This window comes from Chelonia mydas, chromosome 14 (assembly GCF_015237465.2).
Source record: "Chelonia mydas isolate rCheMyd1 chromosome 14, rCheMyd1.pri.v2, whole genome shotgun sequence".
Classification (NCBI taxonomy): Eukaryota; Metazoa; Chordata; order Testudines; family Cheloniidae; genus Chelonia; species Chelonia mydas.
In genome coordinates, this window is record NC_051254.2 from 41,513,930 (window position 1) to 41,534,316 (window position 20,387).

Below are 20,387 nucleotides of genomic sequence, written 5' to 3' on the forward strand. Positions count from 1 at the left end.
TGCTTCAATAAATTGCCCCTCTCACTTCTCTGTGTGTGTGTGTGCGCATTCCTGTGTGGGTATAAACAAGATCTGCAACGCTTTGCTGCAGACTGGATCTAACCGCTGCAGCAAGGGCCTCTGGTTTCTGCTGTGGTCGAGTTGAAAGTTCAGCAGCAGAATCTGCATATTAAAAATGCTTTTTCACTGGAAAACATCATTGTAAATAATCCTGTTTGGTGAAGCTTCCTTTGGGTTATTTTATTTTGATGCTAAATGTTCTTTCAAAGCAGGGTTTTTTAATTGATTGGTGACTGCATTGTGGGTGTTGATTGTCATATGGATATTGAAGGAAAGCTGCAGGTTTTGTTGTCTGGGCAGAGGATATTTGGGACTTCTGACACTTGGGAAGCAGAATTGTGCAATAAATCATCTTAATTGGGCTTTTATTCTGAAATGGTCGGCAGTGAATGGTTAAATAGTGAATTTAAACTTAGTACTGAAGATCAGGCCCCAAATTGGGACAGGATATTATTTATACTGAATAATTCAACCAACTCTAAGGTTTGCACCATTATTTCACTGATCTGCAAAGGAGCTTGTCAGAGAAAATCTGGACCTTTTTATTGATAGCAACAACAATTCTACTGCCAGCAAATGTAATAATATGAACATACACCCTCAAAATATGCATTTATCCACATTTTAGAAGGACCACACTGGGTGAGAATTCAGATAAAATAAATTGTGTACAGCAAAATCAGGGAGACTGCTACAAGACAAAGAAAAATGAGTTACACGAAGAACAAATATGGCCATTTTTATACACAGTTTGCACCTCATGAAAGCAACTCTGATGTGACAGAGGATGGATATTTTGGTTTTAATTCAGTGCATCTCAAGGTTTTCCATAGGATCCATTCATATTTCTGGTATTGCTAGAATAATTCTCACCCTTACAGTTAGATTATTTACTTGGCGGTATAAGAGGGGGTGGAAGAGATGATCTAGCAGGATGGAACTTCAGCATCGCCCCTATATTTTGCATCAATTCTATATTTCTCATCTTTTTGCCTTTTATGTTTTAAATTGGGCAGCAGGCACAAGAGATTGGAACGGGATTTCAGGTCTCTGTTCATTTTAAGTTTCAGAGTAGCAGCCCTGTTAGTCTGTATTCGCGAAAAGAAAAGGAGGACTTGCGGCACCTTAGAGACTAACCAATTTATTTGAGCATGAGCTTTCGTGAGCTACAGCTCACTTCATTGGAATTTCTTTTCGCAGAATTCACGTGGAAACCAACCTTTTGGTTCTGTTTCAAAAAACACCTCACATGGCAAACCAGAACTTTCTAGAAAGTTTCAACACTCAAATTGCCCTCTCGGGCCCATCCAGTGGGAGACTTTAATAAGGTGAACGAGAGAACACAAGCAGTTTAGCTACACGGGGAAAATATATTAACACATTTAACGAACACAATCATTATGATGTAGATTCTTTTGAAAATCCCACCCTAGTTATTTAGGAGCACAAGTTCCATTGAAAATCAATGAGTCTTAAGTCGCTTCTGTTCTTTTGAAAATTCCAGCCTTCGCCCCTCGTACACACACTAACATTTGTATTTAAATATATATGAGCTGGTTGTGGCTAAATAATGACCAGCTAACATGGTTTTAAACACCCCTGCTCTTCCCTTCCCCACCCTCTTCAATCAGGCCTCCCCTTGGTCTCCCCTCCCCCTAGCCTCTACAGCCAGGCCTCCCTTCTGCTCTCCCAATTCAGCCCAAATATAGCAATGAGTGTAGATTGTCCCTCAGTAAATATAATCCATCAGGGAAGTATTTCAGTTACTTTCCTGACTTCACTTCTCAATGGCACTCCAGCATCTCTCCTGGTATTGCTGATGTCCGGTGAGGAGTTCTAAGTAGATGTCCCTTGACCGCCTGGTGGCGCCTGATACCATGAGTTGCTGTATCAGCCAAGCATAGAGCTGACTAATTCCACATCCCGGCAACACTTGCTCATTACTGGGATCCCATCTAAAGCTCTGGGGAGGACAGAAATACCATTTCATGAAGGATTTCGAGGTTTTGATGTTTGTCTTCATTCCACTTAGGAGCAAAACGTGTACATTTCAAAATTCTCAGTGAAAGAATTTTTTAAAAAATTGTTTGGCATTAATTGGAAGTGTTTCATTTCCACACAATACTTCTATTTAGGAGAAAAACGAGGGGAAAATCTTTCAATGTCAAAACATCCCATTTTGACACTCTTAGAATGAAAGGTTTCAGCGTTTTATTCTGAACTGACTTAATTTCGATATTGCCTTTTAATTTTATATTCTATAATACACAATGAAGAAAATCAAAATGAAAAATCTTTTGCAAAATATGAAACATTGAAACTTTTCATTCAGAAAAATGTCAAAAGGGAATGATTTGACACTGTTGGAAATTCTTCTCCCTGGTTGTTCCCCATAATGAAATGTCTGTCCTTCGACACTATTTTGTTCAGTGTTTCAGCTTCTGCAGAAGTGCTTTCTCTGATGGAACATGGTTCTGTTGAAGTTTTTCAGTCGGCTGTAGCGTAACCCTTCTGCCAGGTGGTGTCGGTAGCGACAAGGATGGAGTCAATATCTAGGGCTTTCTCTTCACATTAAAAAACAACACCAGCCTGAACCCTAACCCAGTAATCTGGGAAAACTAAACACCACCCCTATCAATACTTCCCCACTCGCAAGGACTGAGTTTGTGTTTAACAAAAGAAAACTTTCATTAAAAAGAGGGAGCTCACCATTAATTTGGGAAGACACCACAACAATGATTCAAAAGTTTGCAAACCATAAGTAAACACCCACCTCACAGTCTGTTGGGCAGTGTCCTTTGCTCAGTTTCCCACTTTGCAGTGTGACAGTCTGACAGACAAATGTCCCTTTAACGCACCCTCGCTTTCCTTCTGCTGCAAACTACTCGCAATTGGTTATCCAAAATCAACAAAGTCCCAAAATAAAGGCGTGCGTTCCTGTGGATCCCCCTTCCACCCCTAAAGGGAGGGGTTGAGCAATGCCTCTGACTGCTCGGGCGTGGGGGGGTACCCATACTAATTTCCCCCTACTGTTACTCACACCTTCTTGTCAACTGTTTGAATTGGGCCACCCTCATTACCACTACAAAAGTGATTTTTCCTCCCTTGGTATTCTACTGTTAATTGAATGGTCACGTTAGACTGACCCCCCCACTTGGTAAGGAAACTCCCATCTTTTCGTGTACTGTGTGTATATATCTGCTCCTGTATTTTCCACTCCATGCATCTGATGAAGTGGTTCTAGTCCACAAAAGCTTATGCCCAAATAAATTTGTTAGTCTCTAAGGTGCCACAAGGACTTCTTGAGGTTTTTACATCTAAACTGCCATTTGGTATCTAACCTTTTGGATGATCCAGAAAGACTCATTGCAAGGTAGCAGAACGACCATCTCTGCTCTGATCCTGATCTACAGACTCTCTAAATCAATTGTAATGTAGATGATTCTTTTCACCATTTACTTTTTTATTAATAAACCTTTTGTTTTTAGGTTTCAGCGTGGTAGCCGTGTTAGTCTGTATCAGCGAAAACCACAAGGAGTCCTTGTGGCACCTTAGAGACAAACAAATTTATTTGGGCATAAGCTTTTGTGGGCTAAAACCCACTTCATCAGATGTATCTCTTTCATTTTTAGTTACAAAGGGGATTGGCTGCAGCGTGATTTTCGGATAAGATCTAAAGTCTCTATTGACCTGAGGACAGGGGCTTTGGGACTGGAAGAACTTTACATGTGATTTCTGGATTTAGTAATCATTTATCACAAAAGACCAGTTTGGGTGGACAAGCCACGAGCTGGAATGCTGAGAGGGGACTGTGCTTTGGCTTCCTGTTAACCAGTGTGGGGATATAAGAGCTCGTTCTGTTACTGTTTTGGTGAATCTATATACAGAATAAACCACCAGTGTTTGGGATGTATCTGCCCTGTCCCGAATTGGGCATTCTCAATGGTGAATCATACCAGGCAACAGTCACACCAGTAACAATTCTACTGTCAGCAAATTTAATAATATGAACCCGCACCATTCTAAAATGTGGATAAATGCATATTTGGAAGACCACTTTGGGAGAAAACTCAGATACAATAAATTGCTGACAGCAAAATCAGGGAGATTTCTAAAAGAAAAATGAGTTACATGAAGAACACATATGGTAATTTTTATACACAGTTTGCACCTCATGAAAACAACTTGGATGTGAAAGATGCTGGACATTTTAGTTTGAAGACCGTGCATCTCAAGGGGTTTTTGATCCGTTCATTTTTATTTCATATTCCTGGTATTGCCAGAGTCATTTCCCTCCTGACAGTTACATTATTTACTTGACGATATAATGGGGGGTGGAAGAGAGGATCTAGTGGGAAACGTCATGCTTCATGGAATTCAGCATCATTCCTATATTTGTCATCAATCCTACATTTCTCGTCTGTTTTTGCCTTTACATCCTATATTGGGCAGTGGACACAAGGGAACTGATTGGGCTTTCAGGTCTCTGTTCATTTTAAATTGCTTTTGATAAAATTCATATGGAAACCAACCTTTTGTTTCTGTCTCAAAATACACCTCACACAGCAAACTCGTGATTTCCAGAAAGTTTTAAACAGACAAATTTCTGTCTCCGGTCCACTTACGGGGGGGACTTTTAACAAGGTTATGGTGCTTTCCATGACTTAGGTGCTTTTGAAAATCCCACCTGAAGTTACTTAGCAGCACAAGTTCCAAGTTAGGTGCTCTTGAAAATTCCAGCCTTCGCACCTCGTACACAAGCTAACAGTTGTGTTTAAATATATATTAGCTGGTTGTGGCTAAATAACAGTCAGCTCACATGATTTTAAACACCCCTGTGTCCCCTTCCCCAGCTTCTTCAACCAGGGCTCCCCCTGCTCCCCTCCACTCAGTTGAGGGGGTCTCTCCCTGGCCCTCGGCTGGGTCCCTCCCACAGGGGGCTCCCTCCTTCCTTGGTGGGACTCCCCCCCCCGACCCCCCAACTCCACACTGAGTTGGCCTCCTAGGAGCATAGAGACCCAGCCTAGAGAGACTCTCACAGACCTCCACAGCCATAGAGCTATGGGTAGAGTGTCTCCCCCACCTCCTCCCCAGCCCTGTCTGTGCGGAGGGAGGCTGGCTGGCTGAGTCCTCCAGGTCATAGAGATCAGGAGGGTGGGGGCTAGAGGAGCCTGTTTGGTGTGCACCGACAGGGAAGCTCAGGGACACAGGGCGAGCTGGCAGCGTCGGCCCTGGCGGTGTTTGTGTTTGTGAAGGGAACGGAGCAGAAAAGAAAAGGGAAAAGGGCTTCCACTGTGTCCAAGGTGGAAGAACGGGCGGATTGTCTCCCCGGCGAAAGCGGCCGGCGGGAAAGTGACGATCGGGTCCCTGCGACCAGTATCGAAAAACACCACCCGCCCCCCTTCATAGTCCAGATAAACCCGGATCCTGCGGGGTGCCTGGCTCGGGGACAAGGGGATGAGCTGCTCCGGGGCTGTGAGAGCCCAGTACTGATCTCCTCTGCCCTCCAGAGCCCAGATCCCCACCTCAGGGTTAAAGTTGATCCATTCCTTCCTGCTCACAGACTCTCTGGCCACCCCCACAGCCCAGACTCCCCTCCCTTCCATCTTCATCTCCACCTCCCAGTAATGTCGGCCCGAGGTGAATCCCTCACAGCCCAGCACGCAGGGCTCAGTGTCAAATCTCTCAGGGTTGTCGGGCAGATCCTGCTCTGCGTCTCCCCATCTCACGCTTCTCCGATCCGCTGACAGGATGAGTTGGGGATGGGCCGTGTCTGGATCCAGAGTCACGCTCGCTGCAGAGAGAGAATCGGAGCGTGAGGGGCAGAGCTCAGCCCTGGGGCAGGGTCTGAGCTCTGGGGAGGTGGCGGCGGGGCTCGGGTGGCAATTTAAAGGACCCGGGGCTCCTGCCGCAGCTACTGACCTGGGCCCTTTAGCTGGAGCCCCGCCGCCACGACCCAAGGGCTCCGGCAGCAGGGCTCCGGGGATGATTTAAAGGGCCTGGGGCGGTAGTGGCGGCTGGAGCCCAGAGATGTAAAGGCCCCATCTCTTCCGGTTGAGGCCCCTCCCGCTCCCAAGGTCTCCGGAGTACCGGTAAATCCTCTAAGCTACTTTCACCCCTGGAGCAGCGCTGAGATCTCAGCCAACAGAGCCAGTTCAGTGACAGCGTGAAGGGATCAGCTCAGCTGAGCCAGGCCCCCAAACCCAGAGTCTGATTCTCAGTGATTCCATCCTAGTGCTTGGGGTAAAGACAAGGGGGAGTTAGAGGGAGGGCGTTTTAAGCCACCTTTGTCCTTCCTTTTATTCTACCTAGCCCCTAGTTACAGGGGCCTCAGGGCTGCAAATCAGAGAGCAGCCATAGTGTGGTGCATTTGGTCTATGCCCCAGCAGAGCCGTCCTTTGGGTAGGGCGAATTAGGGTGGCCGGTCCAGGCCCTGAGCTTTGGGGGGCCCCGCGGGCCAGTGTGATTGGCTGGCATGGTCGGTCCCAGAAGAAATAAATCCTTCACTTCTGCCCCAGACCCTCAACCCTCCTTGGAACGGTCCTGGCCCCCAGCATGGCCCCCAACCCACTCCTACAATAACGTCTGGAAGCTGTAGAGTTGCTGTAGAGCCCCTGTGCCAACTTCACACGGACGGGGGTGGCTCCCTTGCATAGGAGGTATTTTCTGGGGACTGTTTCCATGCACATTAAGGCCCCTTTGCTCTGACAGAGCAGCATAAAAGGGCCTGACGATCAGGCCCATGGAATCTTTCCCCATCTGCACCCACCTCTCCCCACAGATGTGATTAGAGACCCTGGCATGATAGGAGGCTCCCAGCAGATTACAAGGAATCTGAAGTCCCCCTGTCCAATGATGCAACTCTTCACAGCCCCGTTTCCTTGCAGAGCCCCCTCCCTCCTAAAGATCAGCGAGCTGAGCAACAGAAAAACTGCTTTTATAGAGATATCACTGGCCCCCCATGACTCTGTGTAGCTGTGGTGTGGTTGAGGACACCGGACACTTCCTGAATGGCTGCTCGTCTTGTGCTGGTCTATCAGGGGGACTTTCCAAACTCCACACTGATGGCCCCAAGGCTATGCAATGGCTAATACAATATTGCCAACTTCAAGAGATCAAATCTCATGAGATTGGCCCAAAAATCATGACATTTTTTAAAAGGATCATATTGTGGTTTTTAGGTCAGTCTCTTGATTTTTGAACTCCCCTGGCCCGTCCCCAGGGTGTGAGCATGTGACAATTAGTGTTGCCCACTCTCCCACATGTACTGGATAAGGTGATTTTGGCTCCTGCTGCAGGAGCTCTCACTGCCACATCTGTCCGTCTCCTGCCCAGCAATTAATCCTGTCCCCCAGACCCCCATCCGTTCTGTCCCCATCCAGCCCCCCCCCATTCAGTCCTGCAGCCCCCATCATCACCGTCCCATCAGTTCAGCACCCCTACCCCACTGCCCTCCCAGCACTCACCCTATCTTCTCAGAACCCCCCATCAATACAGCCTGCCCCAGCCCATAAGGCCCCGCTCACTTCAGGCCCCCTGCAGCCCCCGCGCCACAATAAAGTCCTCCCAGCCTCACCTCTGCTTCTCCTAGGGTTCTTCACCCTCCCTAAACCGGGGGGCTACAGTGGGGTCCCCTCTCCCACTTTCCAGGGGAGGGGCCACACTGGGGTGTCTGACAGCGGGAGCCCCAGCCGTGCCCAGGGCAGTTGACAGGATTTCTAAGTAAAATTAAGCCTCCTTTGTAGAGCTCTCAAATGTCGGGATTTTTTTTCAGCCACACCTCTATCGTGAGATCATGAGTGGGGCTTAATTTTACTCAGAAATCTCATCTCTTACAATCGGTTCGTGAGAGTTGGCATGTCTGCTAATATGTGATGTCTACCTAACCCCTTTTGACATTTTTAACATTTTTTCTTTTGACTTATAAAGTAGAGAGATAAAACAGAAATGTATATTTTTGTATGTTGAATTTTCCCATTCTTCATCATACCACTTGTGCATTTACTAATAATATGGCCAGGGGATGTGATGTATGTGGATAAAGAGTTCTGAGAATGAGGTGAGATGTTCCTCTCTGATTTTCCAAAAGGCTCATTTTTAAACTCTTAGATCTACGGAGATACACTGCTCGCCCCCTCTCCCGCACCCCAGCCCATCTCGTTAGCCCAACTACTATTTAAAAATTCTAAATTATAACAGAGAAAAGAATCTACTTTTCTTCTGTTTTTAGGAAAGATCTGGGCAGCCACCAGTGATATGGTGTTCAGCTCCTGTCAAATGCAAAATTGAAACAAAACCTGAACTATGGTGCTGCCAATGAGCCACCATAATTCACATGAAACTTTTCACTCCCCCTTTGGTCCCAGAAATTTACCTTTGTCCAACCGCTGGCTAGACGACAGTGAGTCTAGAGGAAGAAAAGGGTGAAAAAGATGAAATGTCATGTTGTCATGTTTATGAATATATTCACATTGTTAATGTTCTAACACAAAAAGCAAAATGAAAGGAAAACAAACTTTATTAAGTTAAGGAGGTTAAGTGCAATTCAGACCAATACAAACCATTACACACATCACTAAAAAATAACCACAAACATTAAAAACTAAGGACATTACCTAAGGTTACATGACATACCCAGAGATGTTTTACACAGCAATTATACACCTGTCAGAGGACCAGGGCCAGCCATAGGTGTTTTAATTGCTGTGTAGACAAGCCCTCTGAAACCAACACATAATTCACAGATGGACCAATACACAGAAACCTTTTCACTAATTAGCATCCAATCAACTTTAAATCTGCCCTGTATCATGAGTACGTAGTAAAATGGGCTCATCCTTCCTGACAGACCTGGTGGTCTCATTCTCTCCAGGTCAGGAGGCTAAAAGGTGGAGAATCTCTAAAGCAGGGGTGGGGAACCTACGGCCTGTAGTCCAGATCCAGCCTGTTGCTAAATTTCATCCGTCCCGCAGCGCCGTTCTCCTCTCCCGCCACGGGGCTGGAGCTGCGAGTGCCGACTCTGTGCAGAGCTGTGGGAACTAGGTTTTGTGCGGGTTGTCAGCTGCCGGCCTCACACTCAGGGCTCTGCCCCCAGCCCCGCGCCCCGCATGTGGGGTCCCAGCTGCTGCCAGACCCTCGCCCGGGGCTCTGCCCCCGGCGCCGCACGTGGGGTCCCGTCTGCTGGTCCCCGCCCCCGGGGCTCTGCTCCCGCACCCAGCTGTGGTCCCAGCTTCAGCCCCTTACCTCTGTCCACGTCCCGACCCCTGACCCCCGGAGCCATGGCCCAGTCTTGGCACCAGTTCTGGGAAGAGGGGGCACAGACAGGGGTTGGCAGGGTAAAAAGTTTGGGACCACTGGCTTTCAGCGCCCCCACTGTAAAAATTTTTCCAGCGCCACTGTCTCCGCACTCCCCACGGGGCTGGAACCGCGAGCGCTGGCTCAGCCTGTTACGGGGGGAAGCCCAGAGCCTCCACGCCACCTCTCTGTCCCCCCACAGGTGAGTGGCCCGCAATTGATTTATTCCCCACCCCGCTCTAAAGCAAGAGAGGGACTATGATGACACAGGAGGACTTGCAGACAAAAAATCCAAACAAACATACTTCAGAAACAGTTAATTCAGCAGAAAGCTCAAGCTAAGGTTCACGTTCATAGCTGCTAGGAAAGGGAAACCCCCCAGGGAGTCCGAATTTAGGACCCTAACCCAGTGTGTCTGTACTGTATTGAGAGCTGAGTAGGGAATTCATAGGTTCCAAATGATTAGTTGACTATCTCCATCCGCAATTATTTTTCCTCAGACATTTCCCCAGCTCTGTCAATTATCCGTGTAATGTATGTGAGAAAATTCCCCAGGTGACTGTTTATTACCTTTGAATTTCGTCATTATGGTCTCCAGAGATGCAGTTCTTTGAGAAGATTCCCAGCTTCTCCATTTCAGTACCGAAGAAAAGGCCACTGGGTTCTGAAACTTCTCCCTCTCACATCTGAAGAACAACCCAGTGTTACTCCTTGTGGAGTCCGTTCATATTTGTGCTTTACTAAAATGTATTTCATTCTAGTGAATGGTTGTAGCTCAGCCGACCCTGGAGGATTAAATTCTCCCTGGCCCCAGGAATAGGTCCACTACCAGCTTTGACACTACACGCTTCCCCTTCATTTTGGTGAGACCGATATTGGAAAACTGCATCCAGGTCTGGTGTCCCCATTTTAAAATGGACGTTGAAAAAGTGGAGATGGTGCAGAGAAGACCCACAAAAATGATTTGAGGGCTGGTAAAAATGCCTTGCCCTGAGAGCACCCTGGCACTTGAGTATGGGGCATAAATACCGTCACGGGGAGAACAGACTTGGTACTAAAGGGCTCCTCAATTTAGCAAACAAATGCATAACAAGGACCAATTGCTGGAAGCTGAAGCCAGAGAAATTCAAATGGGAAATAACCTTTTTAAGAGTGTGGGTGGATTAACCTTGGAAGAAACTGCCAAGGGAAGTGGTGGATTCTCCATCTCTTGACAGGGGTGCCAGAACAGGGGGCCACGGCCCCATCACTTTTACAAGTGGTAGAGCTCTGCTCTCTCCCTTTTTACCTGCCTTAAAGGCAAGTGATGGGGGCAGGGGGTGGAGAGGAGCGAGCAGGGGGCAGGGCTTTAGGGGAAGAGGCAGAGCAGGGGTGGGGCCATGGTTTGGGCACCGGTGGCCCCCCCTCCCCACTTCTAGGGAGCTTCTGGCGTTACTGTCTGTTGATGTCTTCAAATCTAGACTGAATGGCTTTGTGGACGGTGCTTTAGTCAACACACGTTGGGATTTAGTCAAATACAAGTTACTGGGCTGAACACAGGAATAACTGGGTGAAATTCAAGGACCTGTGATACAGAGGCACCGACTCCGTGGGTGCTCCGGGGCTGGAGCACCCACGAATAAATAAATAGTGGGTGCTCAGCACGCACCGGCAGCCCCACAGATCAGCTCTTCCCCCTGCCTCCCAGCGCCTCCCATCCACTGGGGATCAGCTGTTCAGCAGCGGCCAGGAGGCGCTGGGGGTCAGGGGGTGGGGCAAGTTCAGGACGAGGCGGGGCAGGGCCTTGGGGGAAGGGGTGGACTGGGGGCAAGGCCCGGGGCCGAGCAGGGGTTGAACATCCCCAGGGGAATGAGAAAGTCGAAGCCTCTGCTGTGATATACAGGAGGTCAAATGTGATGATCTTACGGTCCTTTCTGGCCTTCAACTTTATGCATCTATGAAACTCAGGAATATCTTGTAGCTTCCATGGGTTAATAATGAATTGTTTGAAACAGGTATTTCCTTTTCTCAGCTTTACACGAGTTGCTTTTCAACTGCACTGAACGTCCCCTTATTCTTGTATTGTGAGTGTGGGTAAGCAGGATCACCTGACTTACATCCTGTACACCATTTAAGGGAGATAATTAGTGACAATCCTTGTGGTGATGTTGTGACATTATTGACATAAATTGTGACCATATAGATCGTTGTTGCAACCAGGGTCCTATGGTTGCACCAGTTCTTATACAGAGGAGGCCAAGTGGGGTGTCTATGGGAAGGTTGTAGTTTGCTGGTTCTGATTATGCTGTCTGTATGTGTGTATCATTTTTGTATTCAAAGTTATGAATATTGGCTATGTACTTGTTTGATTGTAAGTAGCCTCAATGAAGCATTTGGTCAGCTTCTTGGGAAAGGACTATTCTCAGTAAGTGCCCTATCAAGAAACACTTAACTGACAATGGACTTTGGGAGAACTAATGTAAATCTCCCTTGTTGCAAATTGAACGGATTACTTCTTGTTCTACCCTCACTGGACTTGAAGAACAACTGATCACCACTCTCTTTAGAACAGCCGCATACATATTTGAGGACTGTTATCAGGCCCTCCCTCAGTCTTCTCTTCTCTAGACTAAACACACCCATTTATTTCTACCTTTCCTCACAGCTCATCCATTCTAAACCTCTGATCATTTCTGTTGCTCTCCTCTGAACTCTCTCCAATTTTTCCACCTCTTTCTGAAAGTGCGATGCCCAGAACTGGGCACAGTAATCCAGCTGAGGCCTCACCATGGCAAGAAGGGTGGCAAGAAGGCAACAACGTCTTCCGGTGTCTTACATATGACACTCCTGTTAATACATCTGTGATGGGGTGTTCACCCCACATCAGCCCCCGAAAAAGGGTGAATGAAGCTGAGAAAGAGGAGATCAGTGAGACAGGCCACACATGAGGGTTTTAGGCCAGAGAAGCAACCCCTGATCGGAGGATGAAATTCAGCTGAGCAGGTGGGGGCTGGGTTAGTATAAAGCCAGGAATTGGCAGCAGTGTGGAAGTCTGCAGCCACCCTGTGTGTGTTCGAAAGGGAAAGAGGGAACCCAGAAAAAGAATAGCATGCTAGGAGCCTGGCCCTGAAGGAAGGGAGTGCTTAGAATCACAGAGTTAGAAGGGACTGCCAGGGTCATCTCATCAAACCCTTATGAGAGAGAAAGGTGGAGAAGCAAGCCTATGGGAGGTGAGTAGGAAGCAGCCCAGGGAGCGAGCAGACCTTGCCTGCATGTGGTAGGGTCCCTGGGCTGGACCCTGCAGCAATGGGCAGGCTCGAGTTCCCCTACCAGCCGCTGATGGCGTGGCATTGCCTGGACCATGCATGGGACCAGGGAGACTCTACACTCCAGAAGGGGAAACCATTTAGTGACCTGGCTGGAGGGCTGAGTCATGAAGAGGAAGCTGCAGCTCTTGAAGTGAGAGATAAGGCTGCAGAGTGAGAGAGAGACAAGGGGACAGGGCGGGGAGAGACTGCAAGGGGAGGTGTTGGCCCTGGAAGAGAGCTAATCCCCAGAACAGCCAGGAGGAGACACCACCTGCGGTGAATACGGCAACCTGGGACAACATCTCAGAATGACGTTTGCCTTTTTCACAAGAGCATCACCCTGCCGACTCCCTCAATGTGTGATCCATGTGAACCCCCAGATCTTTTTCCGCACTATGGCTGCCTACCCAGTTATTCCCCATTTCGTAGTTGTATATTTGATTTTTTCCTTCCAAAGTGCAGCACTTTGTCCTTATTGAATGTCCCCTTAAATTGATTTTAATCCTTCCTCCCTCCGCCCTTTGTCTCTTGTGTCTATTTAGACTCTTACTACGTGTCTGTGCAGTGCCCAGTACATTGGGACCTGATTTTTCCTTGAGCCTCTAGGCCCTGCCATAGTACCAGTGATAATAGCATGTTCTAAACTCCTTAGAGCAGGGAATGTCTCCCATCGTGTTTCTTGCCACGCCAAGCCCACTGATAGAGCTCACGGCATAATAAGAAACAATTAATAAACAGCTCATTGAATAGTGACTCACTGACTTTCCAACCCGACCAACCTCGGTGGAGTTTGGAGTCTATGACCTAGAAATGAGAGACCCATTCTCCATCCTCAGTCTCCTAAGGTCTCCACTCCACCAGCCACACTACAAATCAACACCCTGCCTGCAGGTAAATCACTCTTTTCTCAGGCTGCTTTATTCTGGAGTCTAGTCAAAATGACAACAGCCACAAGATTAGATTTAACCGAGGGAGATTGGGAACCTGCCCCACGCTCTGCACTGCTGGACCATGGGGAGCCAGGTCTCATGTCCAAGATCACTTCTCTGCACTGGGAAGTGAAAGGGAGAGTGAGAAGGAGCCACCTACCTGCTCAAGGTGCCTTTGATGTCCTAGAGGAGAAAGATAAAAGGAAATTCAGTCCCATTTATCACATACTGGGGATCCCTCCCGCTCTGGAGCGGACTCACTTTGTCTTCACAGTTTGTGGTTCAAAGTGAAATTATTTGTTATTTATTTATAAAAACAAAAATATCAAACATGTTGCCTTTGCTGGTTTGGATAAGTGCTCTGACTGCAGGATCTGGCCCCAGTAAGTTTGTCTATGGAGGCACACTACCTCTTCATAGAGTGACATTTGGATAACCAGCTGGCACATGGAATCAGAGGGCTCAGTCTTACGATGTGTTGAACAAGGATCTTCCTAACACACAGGTTTGGGGAAGATCCACTCCTGGAGACTCCAGTGGGTCCAGAGCGAGGGATGCCCCCAGGCTGTGCTGCCCCTATGCTGTAAACTTTCTCCCCACTCTTCCACAAACATTATGAAGGCCCGTCCTGTGGACTTCTTGACCTCCACAGGAAGGTGGGGCTAGGTGAGAACAATGGGTGTGGGGTACAGAGTAACACAGGGCCATTTACTATCCTACACCTCAGGATCAATGCAGGAAACCTGAAGAGTGAAGAATGCTACCCCCAGCAGATATTGGTTGCAGCAGCTAATTTGGCCCTAGAGATCAGCCTCAGAAGTCCAGTATGATTCGTTTTATTTCTCACCTTTTTTTTCTTCTTTTTTTCCTAGTTAGAGGCATTTTTTGAAAATTAAAGTCATTAGAAGGCTTTTGGAATTCTAACGACTACTTACGCTTTCAGGGTACCATAAGTAATGAACAGCTTCCCTCACTAACTTCAGTTCTGGCAGAGAAAAATCACCACAGCCTCAGACCTCATGTATCAATTTTAAGGCCAATATTTTCCCTTTTGTGGCATATGTAGGAAGAGTGGCCAAATCAGGCATAAAATGGAAACTCTGCTTCAATCTTAGCTATTTCCATAATTAATGACAGGTTCCATCTTTAATCTTTTGGAGTTAGCGTTTGGAATACAGGAAATGCAGGACTGGATCAGACTTTAGGTCCATCTAATCTGTATTCTGTCTCCAAAGGTGGACAGTGCCAGATGCTTCAGAGGAAGGTGTAAGATAATCTGCCTCCCACATTCTCATCCTTCTCTCTAATAGTTAGCAATTGGATGAAGCAACGAAGCATGAGGTTTAATATCACTCTGCATATTCTTGTTATCCATATAAATATCCGATCACTTTTTGAGTTTTGCTAAATGCTTGGTCTCAACGAGATTCGGTGGCAATGAGTTCCACAGTCTAATTATGTGATGTATGAAAATGTGTTCATTGGATCAATTTTGAATTTGTCACCTTCTAATTTTATTGACTGTCTCTTTGTTCTTGCATTATGAGACAGGGAGAACAGAGTTTGGAGTTAGCCATTTTTGGAGGAGTCTTCTCCCACTCGAATTCAAAAGAAGAATTTATTTTCATTTAAGGCTCAATTCAATGCTCTTTGTACTCAAGAAGTATATTTCCATTGACTTTAATGGGCATTTTATCAAGCCCTTAAGGGAAAGAAATGTATATATGGTCTATATGTTCTGACCATTCACTCCTACACTCCAAAAGTTAGGAGACTTTCTTGCCCTGTGAAGGGTTCTGGGGTGTTTCTAACACTGTCTCACCTGCAGGAATTCACTTGCTGTCTGCTGGCACTTCTGCTCCATCTCACTTATCAGGTGACTGAAAGAAGATATTTCCTCAGATAATTTGGCAACATACTCAGCCCTCCTCTTTTTAATTTCCTTATTCAGCTTTTCCAACTGGGCCAGCAGGAGTTGCTTTTGTTCCTCCAGAAACTGGCACAGTTGCTGAAATTCAGACACAATCTTCCGCTTCTCGGTTTCTAGCTGTTTCTGAAATGACAAGATACGAACAGGAAAAGCACAGGTCAAGAACAAGACTACGGAGTGAGTCATGGGACATTTTATAAAGCCATGGGACATTTTATGCACATGGCAGCATGTCACTGCAACCCCACAGAATTTAATTTCTGACATTTTATGGAGAATATACCCTATGCTCAGTAGACAGAAGATTTTCCAATACATTTTCAAGAGTAATTTTTCTTGCATGATTCGGATAATCTGTGATCAGCGGCTTCTAGAAAAGCAGATCCTTCTAATAACAGGAAGCACAGTAGGTGTGGGATTCAGAAATGGACTGGCAAGGATTATTTTAGTAGAGGAAACAGTAGAACAGAAACTAAGAAGCACTAGACTTGAACTGGGGAACACATGCTGTCCACAAAACACATATAGACATAAAGGGCCTTTAAAAAAAAAAGTACTAAAATTTGAGCTCTATCATTTGCTCTCATGAATTTTGAAAACAGTTTTGGATACATAAAATTTGGCAAACCATAAATCTTGGATTTTAAGGCACACAGGGACCTTGAGCACAAATTGGGCTGCTGGGAAGACCCCTTTTTGCACATGCAAATCTGAGTTTCTAGGTTGCTTAGGAATGAGTACATGTGAACTGGACAGAAGTCCATCAATTCATGCTGTTTCTGGAGCAGTCTCTGGCCCCTGATACCTTAGGAGCAAGGAAATCAGACCAGATTTGGAACCCAGATCTTCTTCGTGGCAATGTCTAGCAGCTGTACCATTAAGGGCCTGTTCCAAAGCTCACTGAACTGACCCGGAGTCTTTCCAATGACTTCCTTGTGCTTTGTTTTAGGCCTTAAGTGACCAGCCTCCTGTGGGGCAGCGGATTCCTATGGCAGCCGCACTGATTGTCGTGTTGTGGTTATTTCAGTGGAAAGTAAAGTTGGCTAAAAAATTGGGGTGTGGGGCGAATTTACAAAAATAATTGACATTTCAAAGTTGTTTCCACTTCTCAATGTTCAAAATGGAACTAGTTTTAATTTATTTGAAAAATACCTTAAAATTACTTTTGAAAAATTTCACATTTTTGTTTCTCCCTCTTCCTCCCTTTTCCCCAAATGCAACAAAATAATGTTCATTCCCGCCCTTTTCTTCTTTTTATTCCTTTTTCTCTGTACCCCTTCGAAAGTTTTCCCATTTCCCAAAAAGTGGCAAAAATAAAAACAGGTAAAAAAAGCCGGGAATTTATTCCTTTCCACGTACTCATTGGCTAAAAGGAGTGAGTAAAAAAGAAAAGAAAAAGGATTAAAAAAAAATTGAAATTTTGAAAAATTTTCAACTTTTTATAACCAAAATTAAAATTTCAGTTTGAAATGACACAAAAATGTTTCCTTCATTTTGAAATTTCCTGTCAAAAAATGAAAAATTTGTTGCAAATGATTGTTTCCCATGAAAAAATTTGTTTTCTACTAAACCCCATGTATCTACAGGAAGTTTTTTTGGTTGAAAAATTTTGACCAGACCTCGCTGAAAGACTAAAGGAGAAACTACTGTTAAGCAAACAAATGACAAATTACACTCACATTATCAGTGAAAATATTTGGATTATTAAAGCTCTTTCCTTAATGCTCCATTTTCCATAAACCAGAAGTTTCTCTTTACAATGACAATAAATAAGTAATGGTCTTTCACAAAAGGGAACTTGTTGCTCCCTATTTCTCTTATGACACTCAGACTAAGCAGTGTGTTGGTAATGTCCATGTGCACATTTGCTTCTCGGTACCTACCAGCAGTTCCTGGCTTTTACTTTCCCCGTTCAATTTAAATGACAGAATCTTTTCTCTCTCTTTCTTCAAAATCTCCAAACGGCTCTGAATTTGGTCCTAAAAAAAGAAAAAGTGGTTTAGTTTTCATGCTTTTGGAGGGTTTTCCCACATTTTTTATATTTTTCAAGAATATTAAATACATAATAAAATGGGTGAGTGTTCTAACCACCTGGTTACACAGTCATTCTCATGCTTCTGGTCTCTGTCTCTGGTCCAAATGACTTTTTATCCCCAGTGGAATAGCTTTGACAGAGGAGATGGAGGGAGCCTCACATCACAATATCCCATAGTCCATGGTTAGGGCACTCACCTGAGAGGTGGCTGTTCCCTGTTCCAATCCCTTCTCATCAGGTGGAGGAGGGACTTGAACCAGTGTTTCCTACATATCGGGTGAGTACCCTAACCCCGTGGCTAAAAGTTAGAAGGGCGAGCCTGACCCGGTAGGTGTGCTCAGAGGCCACCTGCCAGGTCAGACCCCACACTCCAGCTAGGCAGCCGAACGCCTGTCTTCCTCTAGATTGTGAATCGCTCTGGGGCTTAAGTCAGAAATAGGCATCTGGATACTTAGAAAGAGACAGCAGTGTGCATGCCCAGAGACAGAAATATAGGGATGGTGATGGTGTAAAAGCTGGAACAAGCCAGTAAGGCCCAGAATGGCATTTTAATCAATAAAATTGTTGCAAAAACCAGCAGGTACTGTTACAGACAGTTAAGAGAACAGACTCATAACAAATCGTGATTACCCTGTTTTGGCCTAGAACCATATTTTAAACACCAAAAAACAGCTTGAGGACAATATCTTACCAATGAGAACTGATTTTTAGCACACTGTTATTAACCCATTCCAGCCCAGAACCACTTTTTAACACTGTCAAAAGTTGTGGAGCAGAAACCTTTAGGCCTATCTAAAAATTACCAGTGAAAAATAACAGACACTAAGGTCTCACCTCCATATAAGAGAGTGACTCTTCCCAAAAATACACAACAAATACAAAATAACATGTGAAAAACAGGCAAACAGAATCAGTCACAACGACTTTGACTTTCACTTTGCCCTGGAAGGGTTTGTGGGTCCGTAAACCCAGGGCCCTGAAATCTCTGTAAATTGGATCTTCCAGAAGTTACTGGTATTTTTTCAGAGGTGACAGTATCGAATCAACTACACTTGTTCATATGCCACGTTTCAGCTCGGAGACTTTTACTCTCCCCCTTCATGCGCCTTTTTTGGAAGAAAATTCAGCGGTTTCTGTGGCTGCGCTGATTCATGACAAGTTCACAACACATGCACACAAGATTACAGTTGCCAGCCTTCCAAGATTAATTAAAGATTAGGTTATGAAACCTCCAGGAATACTTCCTACCAAAATTGGCAACTATATAAAAGATGTATTTTTAATTTCTAGCAAAATATGTGTCCCAGGTCAGCAGCAGTTCCACTGTAATAGTTCTGTGCTAGATGTATAAATTTCAGCCCTGGGCCAATTCGGAACTGACTTTTCTGAATCCTTATTGGTGTTAAAAATGGTTTGGGGCCAGAACAGGTTAATAACAGTGTGTTATAAGTCTGTTCTCATTGCTAAAATATCGTTCTTAAGGGTCTCTAACAGGAGCTACTCTTTTTTGCAATAAATTCTTTATTTAAAATTCTGTTCCTGGCCATTCCAACTTTTACACCGTCCCGTGATTTCTTACCTTGTAATCCGCGGCCGCCTCCTCTATGGGAACTGCAGTGTGTTCTCTGTGATCTCGGGACAGATGGCAAACCATACAAATGGCTATTTGATCCTCTTGGCAGAAGATTTTTAAATCCTCGTTGTGTTTCTCACACACTCTCCCAACTTCTGGCTCTTTCGTTGACTCCAGTGTAAGCATTCTGGACGCTTCGACAATATTCCTTAGCTGTCTGTTTGGTTTGAAGCTTCTCTGGCGGAAGGTTCTTCTGCACTCAGGACAGCGGAAGTTTACACGCAATCCCTCCCAGCACTGAGCGATGCAGGCTTGGCAGAAATTGTGCCCTCAATCTGAAGACTCTGGATCTTTAAAATAATCTTTACGCAACTGAACAAGTCACTTCACCTAGAAGTATTTATGCTGGATTCGCAGCAGCCAGGGTTGTTTCTGCGGGGAAGAGACAAATTTAGTTTCCTTTTACTATTCTCAGAAAGGGGCTGATTCTAAACTTTGCACACCAAACAGGCATTTCCTGTGTATTCATTGTCTCATGTTACCCTTGTAGTCCGGAAACACCTTGTCGTCTCAGTTGGCAAAGGGAGGCTCTACTGCAGAAGACACTGTTGATCCCTGCAATGGTGCAGCACGGCCACCCTGCAGAACAGCATTTCTTCCCGCCATCGCTGGGTCACTGTGTTGTGGGACACCAGAGGTGCCTACAGCCTAGCCCATGGCACAGCTCTCTGCAGCAGGTGGTTCTGGGGAAATTTTCAAAGTATTGTGGGTTGCCAGTGGTATTGCAGCTTTAGAAGGGGAGGATCCTAGAGTCACGCCTCCCACCCCCAGCCCAATAACTGTGGCAGTGACCATTTTTTTTCTGCTTTCTGTTTCTCAACTGTAATTGTGATTCCAGGAGCTACTTAGGCACCTGAAAACGATTGAGGTTTTTTTTGCAAATTATTACTTAGAAATTAGTTGACAAGACACTGTATCTAATTGAATATATTTTTATCTTTCTTTATATAGGAAACACCAAGTAAAGCCATATTTTAAATTTATATGTAAGTATAGAAGAATCAGGAGATAATACAGCAAGATATTCCTAATTCCAGGATTTGAGGTATCATAATAACTGCCATACTGGGTCAGACCAAAGGTCCATCCAGCCCAATATCCTGTCATCCGACAGTGGCCAATGCCAGGTGCTTCAGAGGAATGAACAGAACAGCCAAACACTGCGTGATCCATCCCCTGTTGTCTGCTCCCAGCTTCTGGCAAACAGAGGCTAGGGACA

At 45.6% G+C, this 20,387-nt stretch overlaps 1 protein-coding gene across 1 annotated transcript; it reads right to left on the minus strand.

Moving 5' to 3' along the window:
* Positions 1 to 578: 578 nt before the first annotated feature.
* On the minus strand, positions 579 to 19,898 carry LOC102940862 (E3 ubiquitin-protein ligase TRIM7). The gene is made up of 8 exons (XM_037913455.2): positions 19,651 to 19,898; positions 19,115 to 19,540; positions 17,384 to 17,479; positions 15,393 to 15,623; positions 13,731 to 13,753; positions 9,925 to 10,040; positions 8,435 to 8,467; positions 579 to 5,854 (listed from the first exon to the last, which is right to left on the minus strand). The coding sequence occupies exons 2-8, from the start codon at positions 19,292 to 19,294 to the stop codon at positions 5,259 to 5,261; spliced, it is 1,275 nt and encodes a 424-aa protein (XP_037769383.1). The 5' UTR covers positions 19,295 to 19,540; positions 19,651 to 19,898; the 3' UTR covers positions 579 to 5,258.
* Positions 19,899 to 20,387: the final 489 nt, after the last annotated feature.

Coding starts and splice junctions, on each gene's coding strand:
- LOC102940862 (XM_037913455.2), bottom strand. CDS start 19,294: ATGCTTACACTGGAGTCAACGAAAGAGCCAGAAGTTGGGAGAGTGTGT. Junction 15,624..17,383: donor GTAAAAGCCAGGAACTGCTG/GTAGGTACCGAG, acceptor TTGTCATTTCAG/AAACAGCTAGAAACCGAGAA. Junction 13,754..15,392: donor CAGCAAGTGAATTCCTGCAG/GTGAGACAGTGT, acceptor TTTCTCCTCTAG/GACATCAAAGGCACCTTGAG.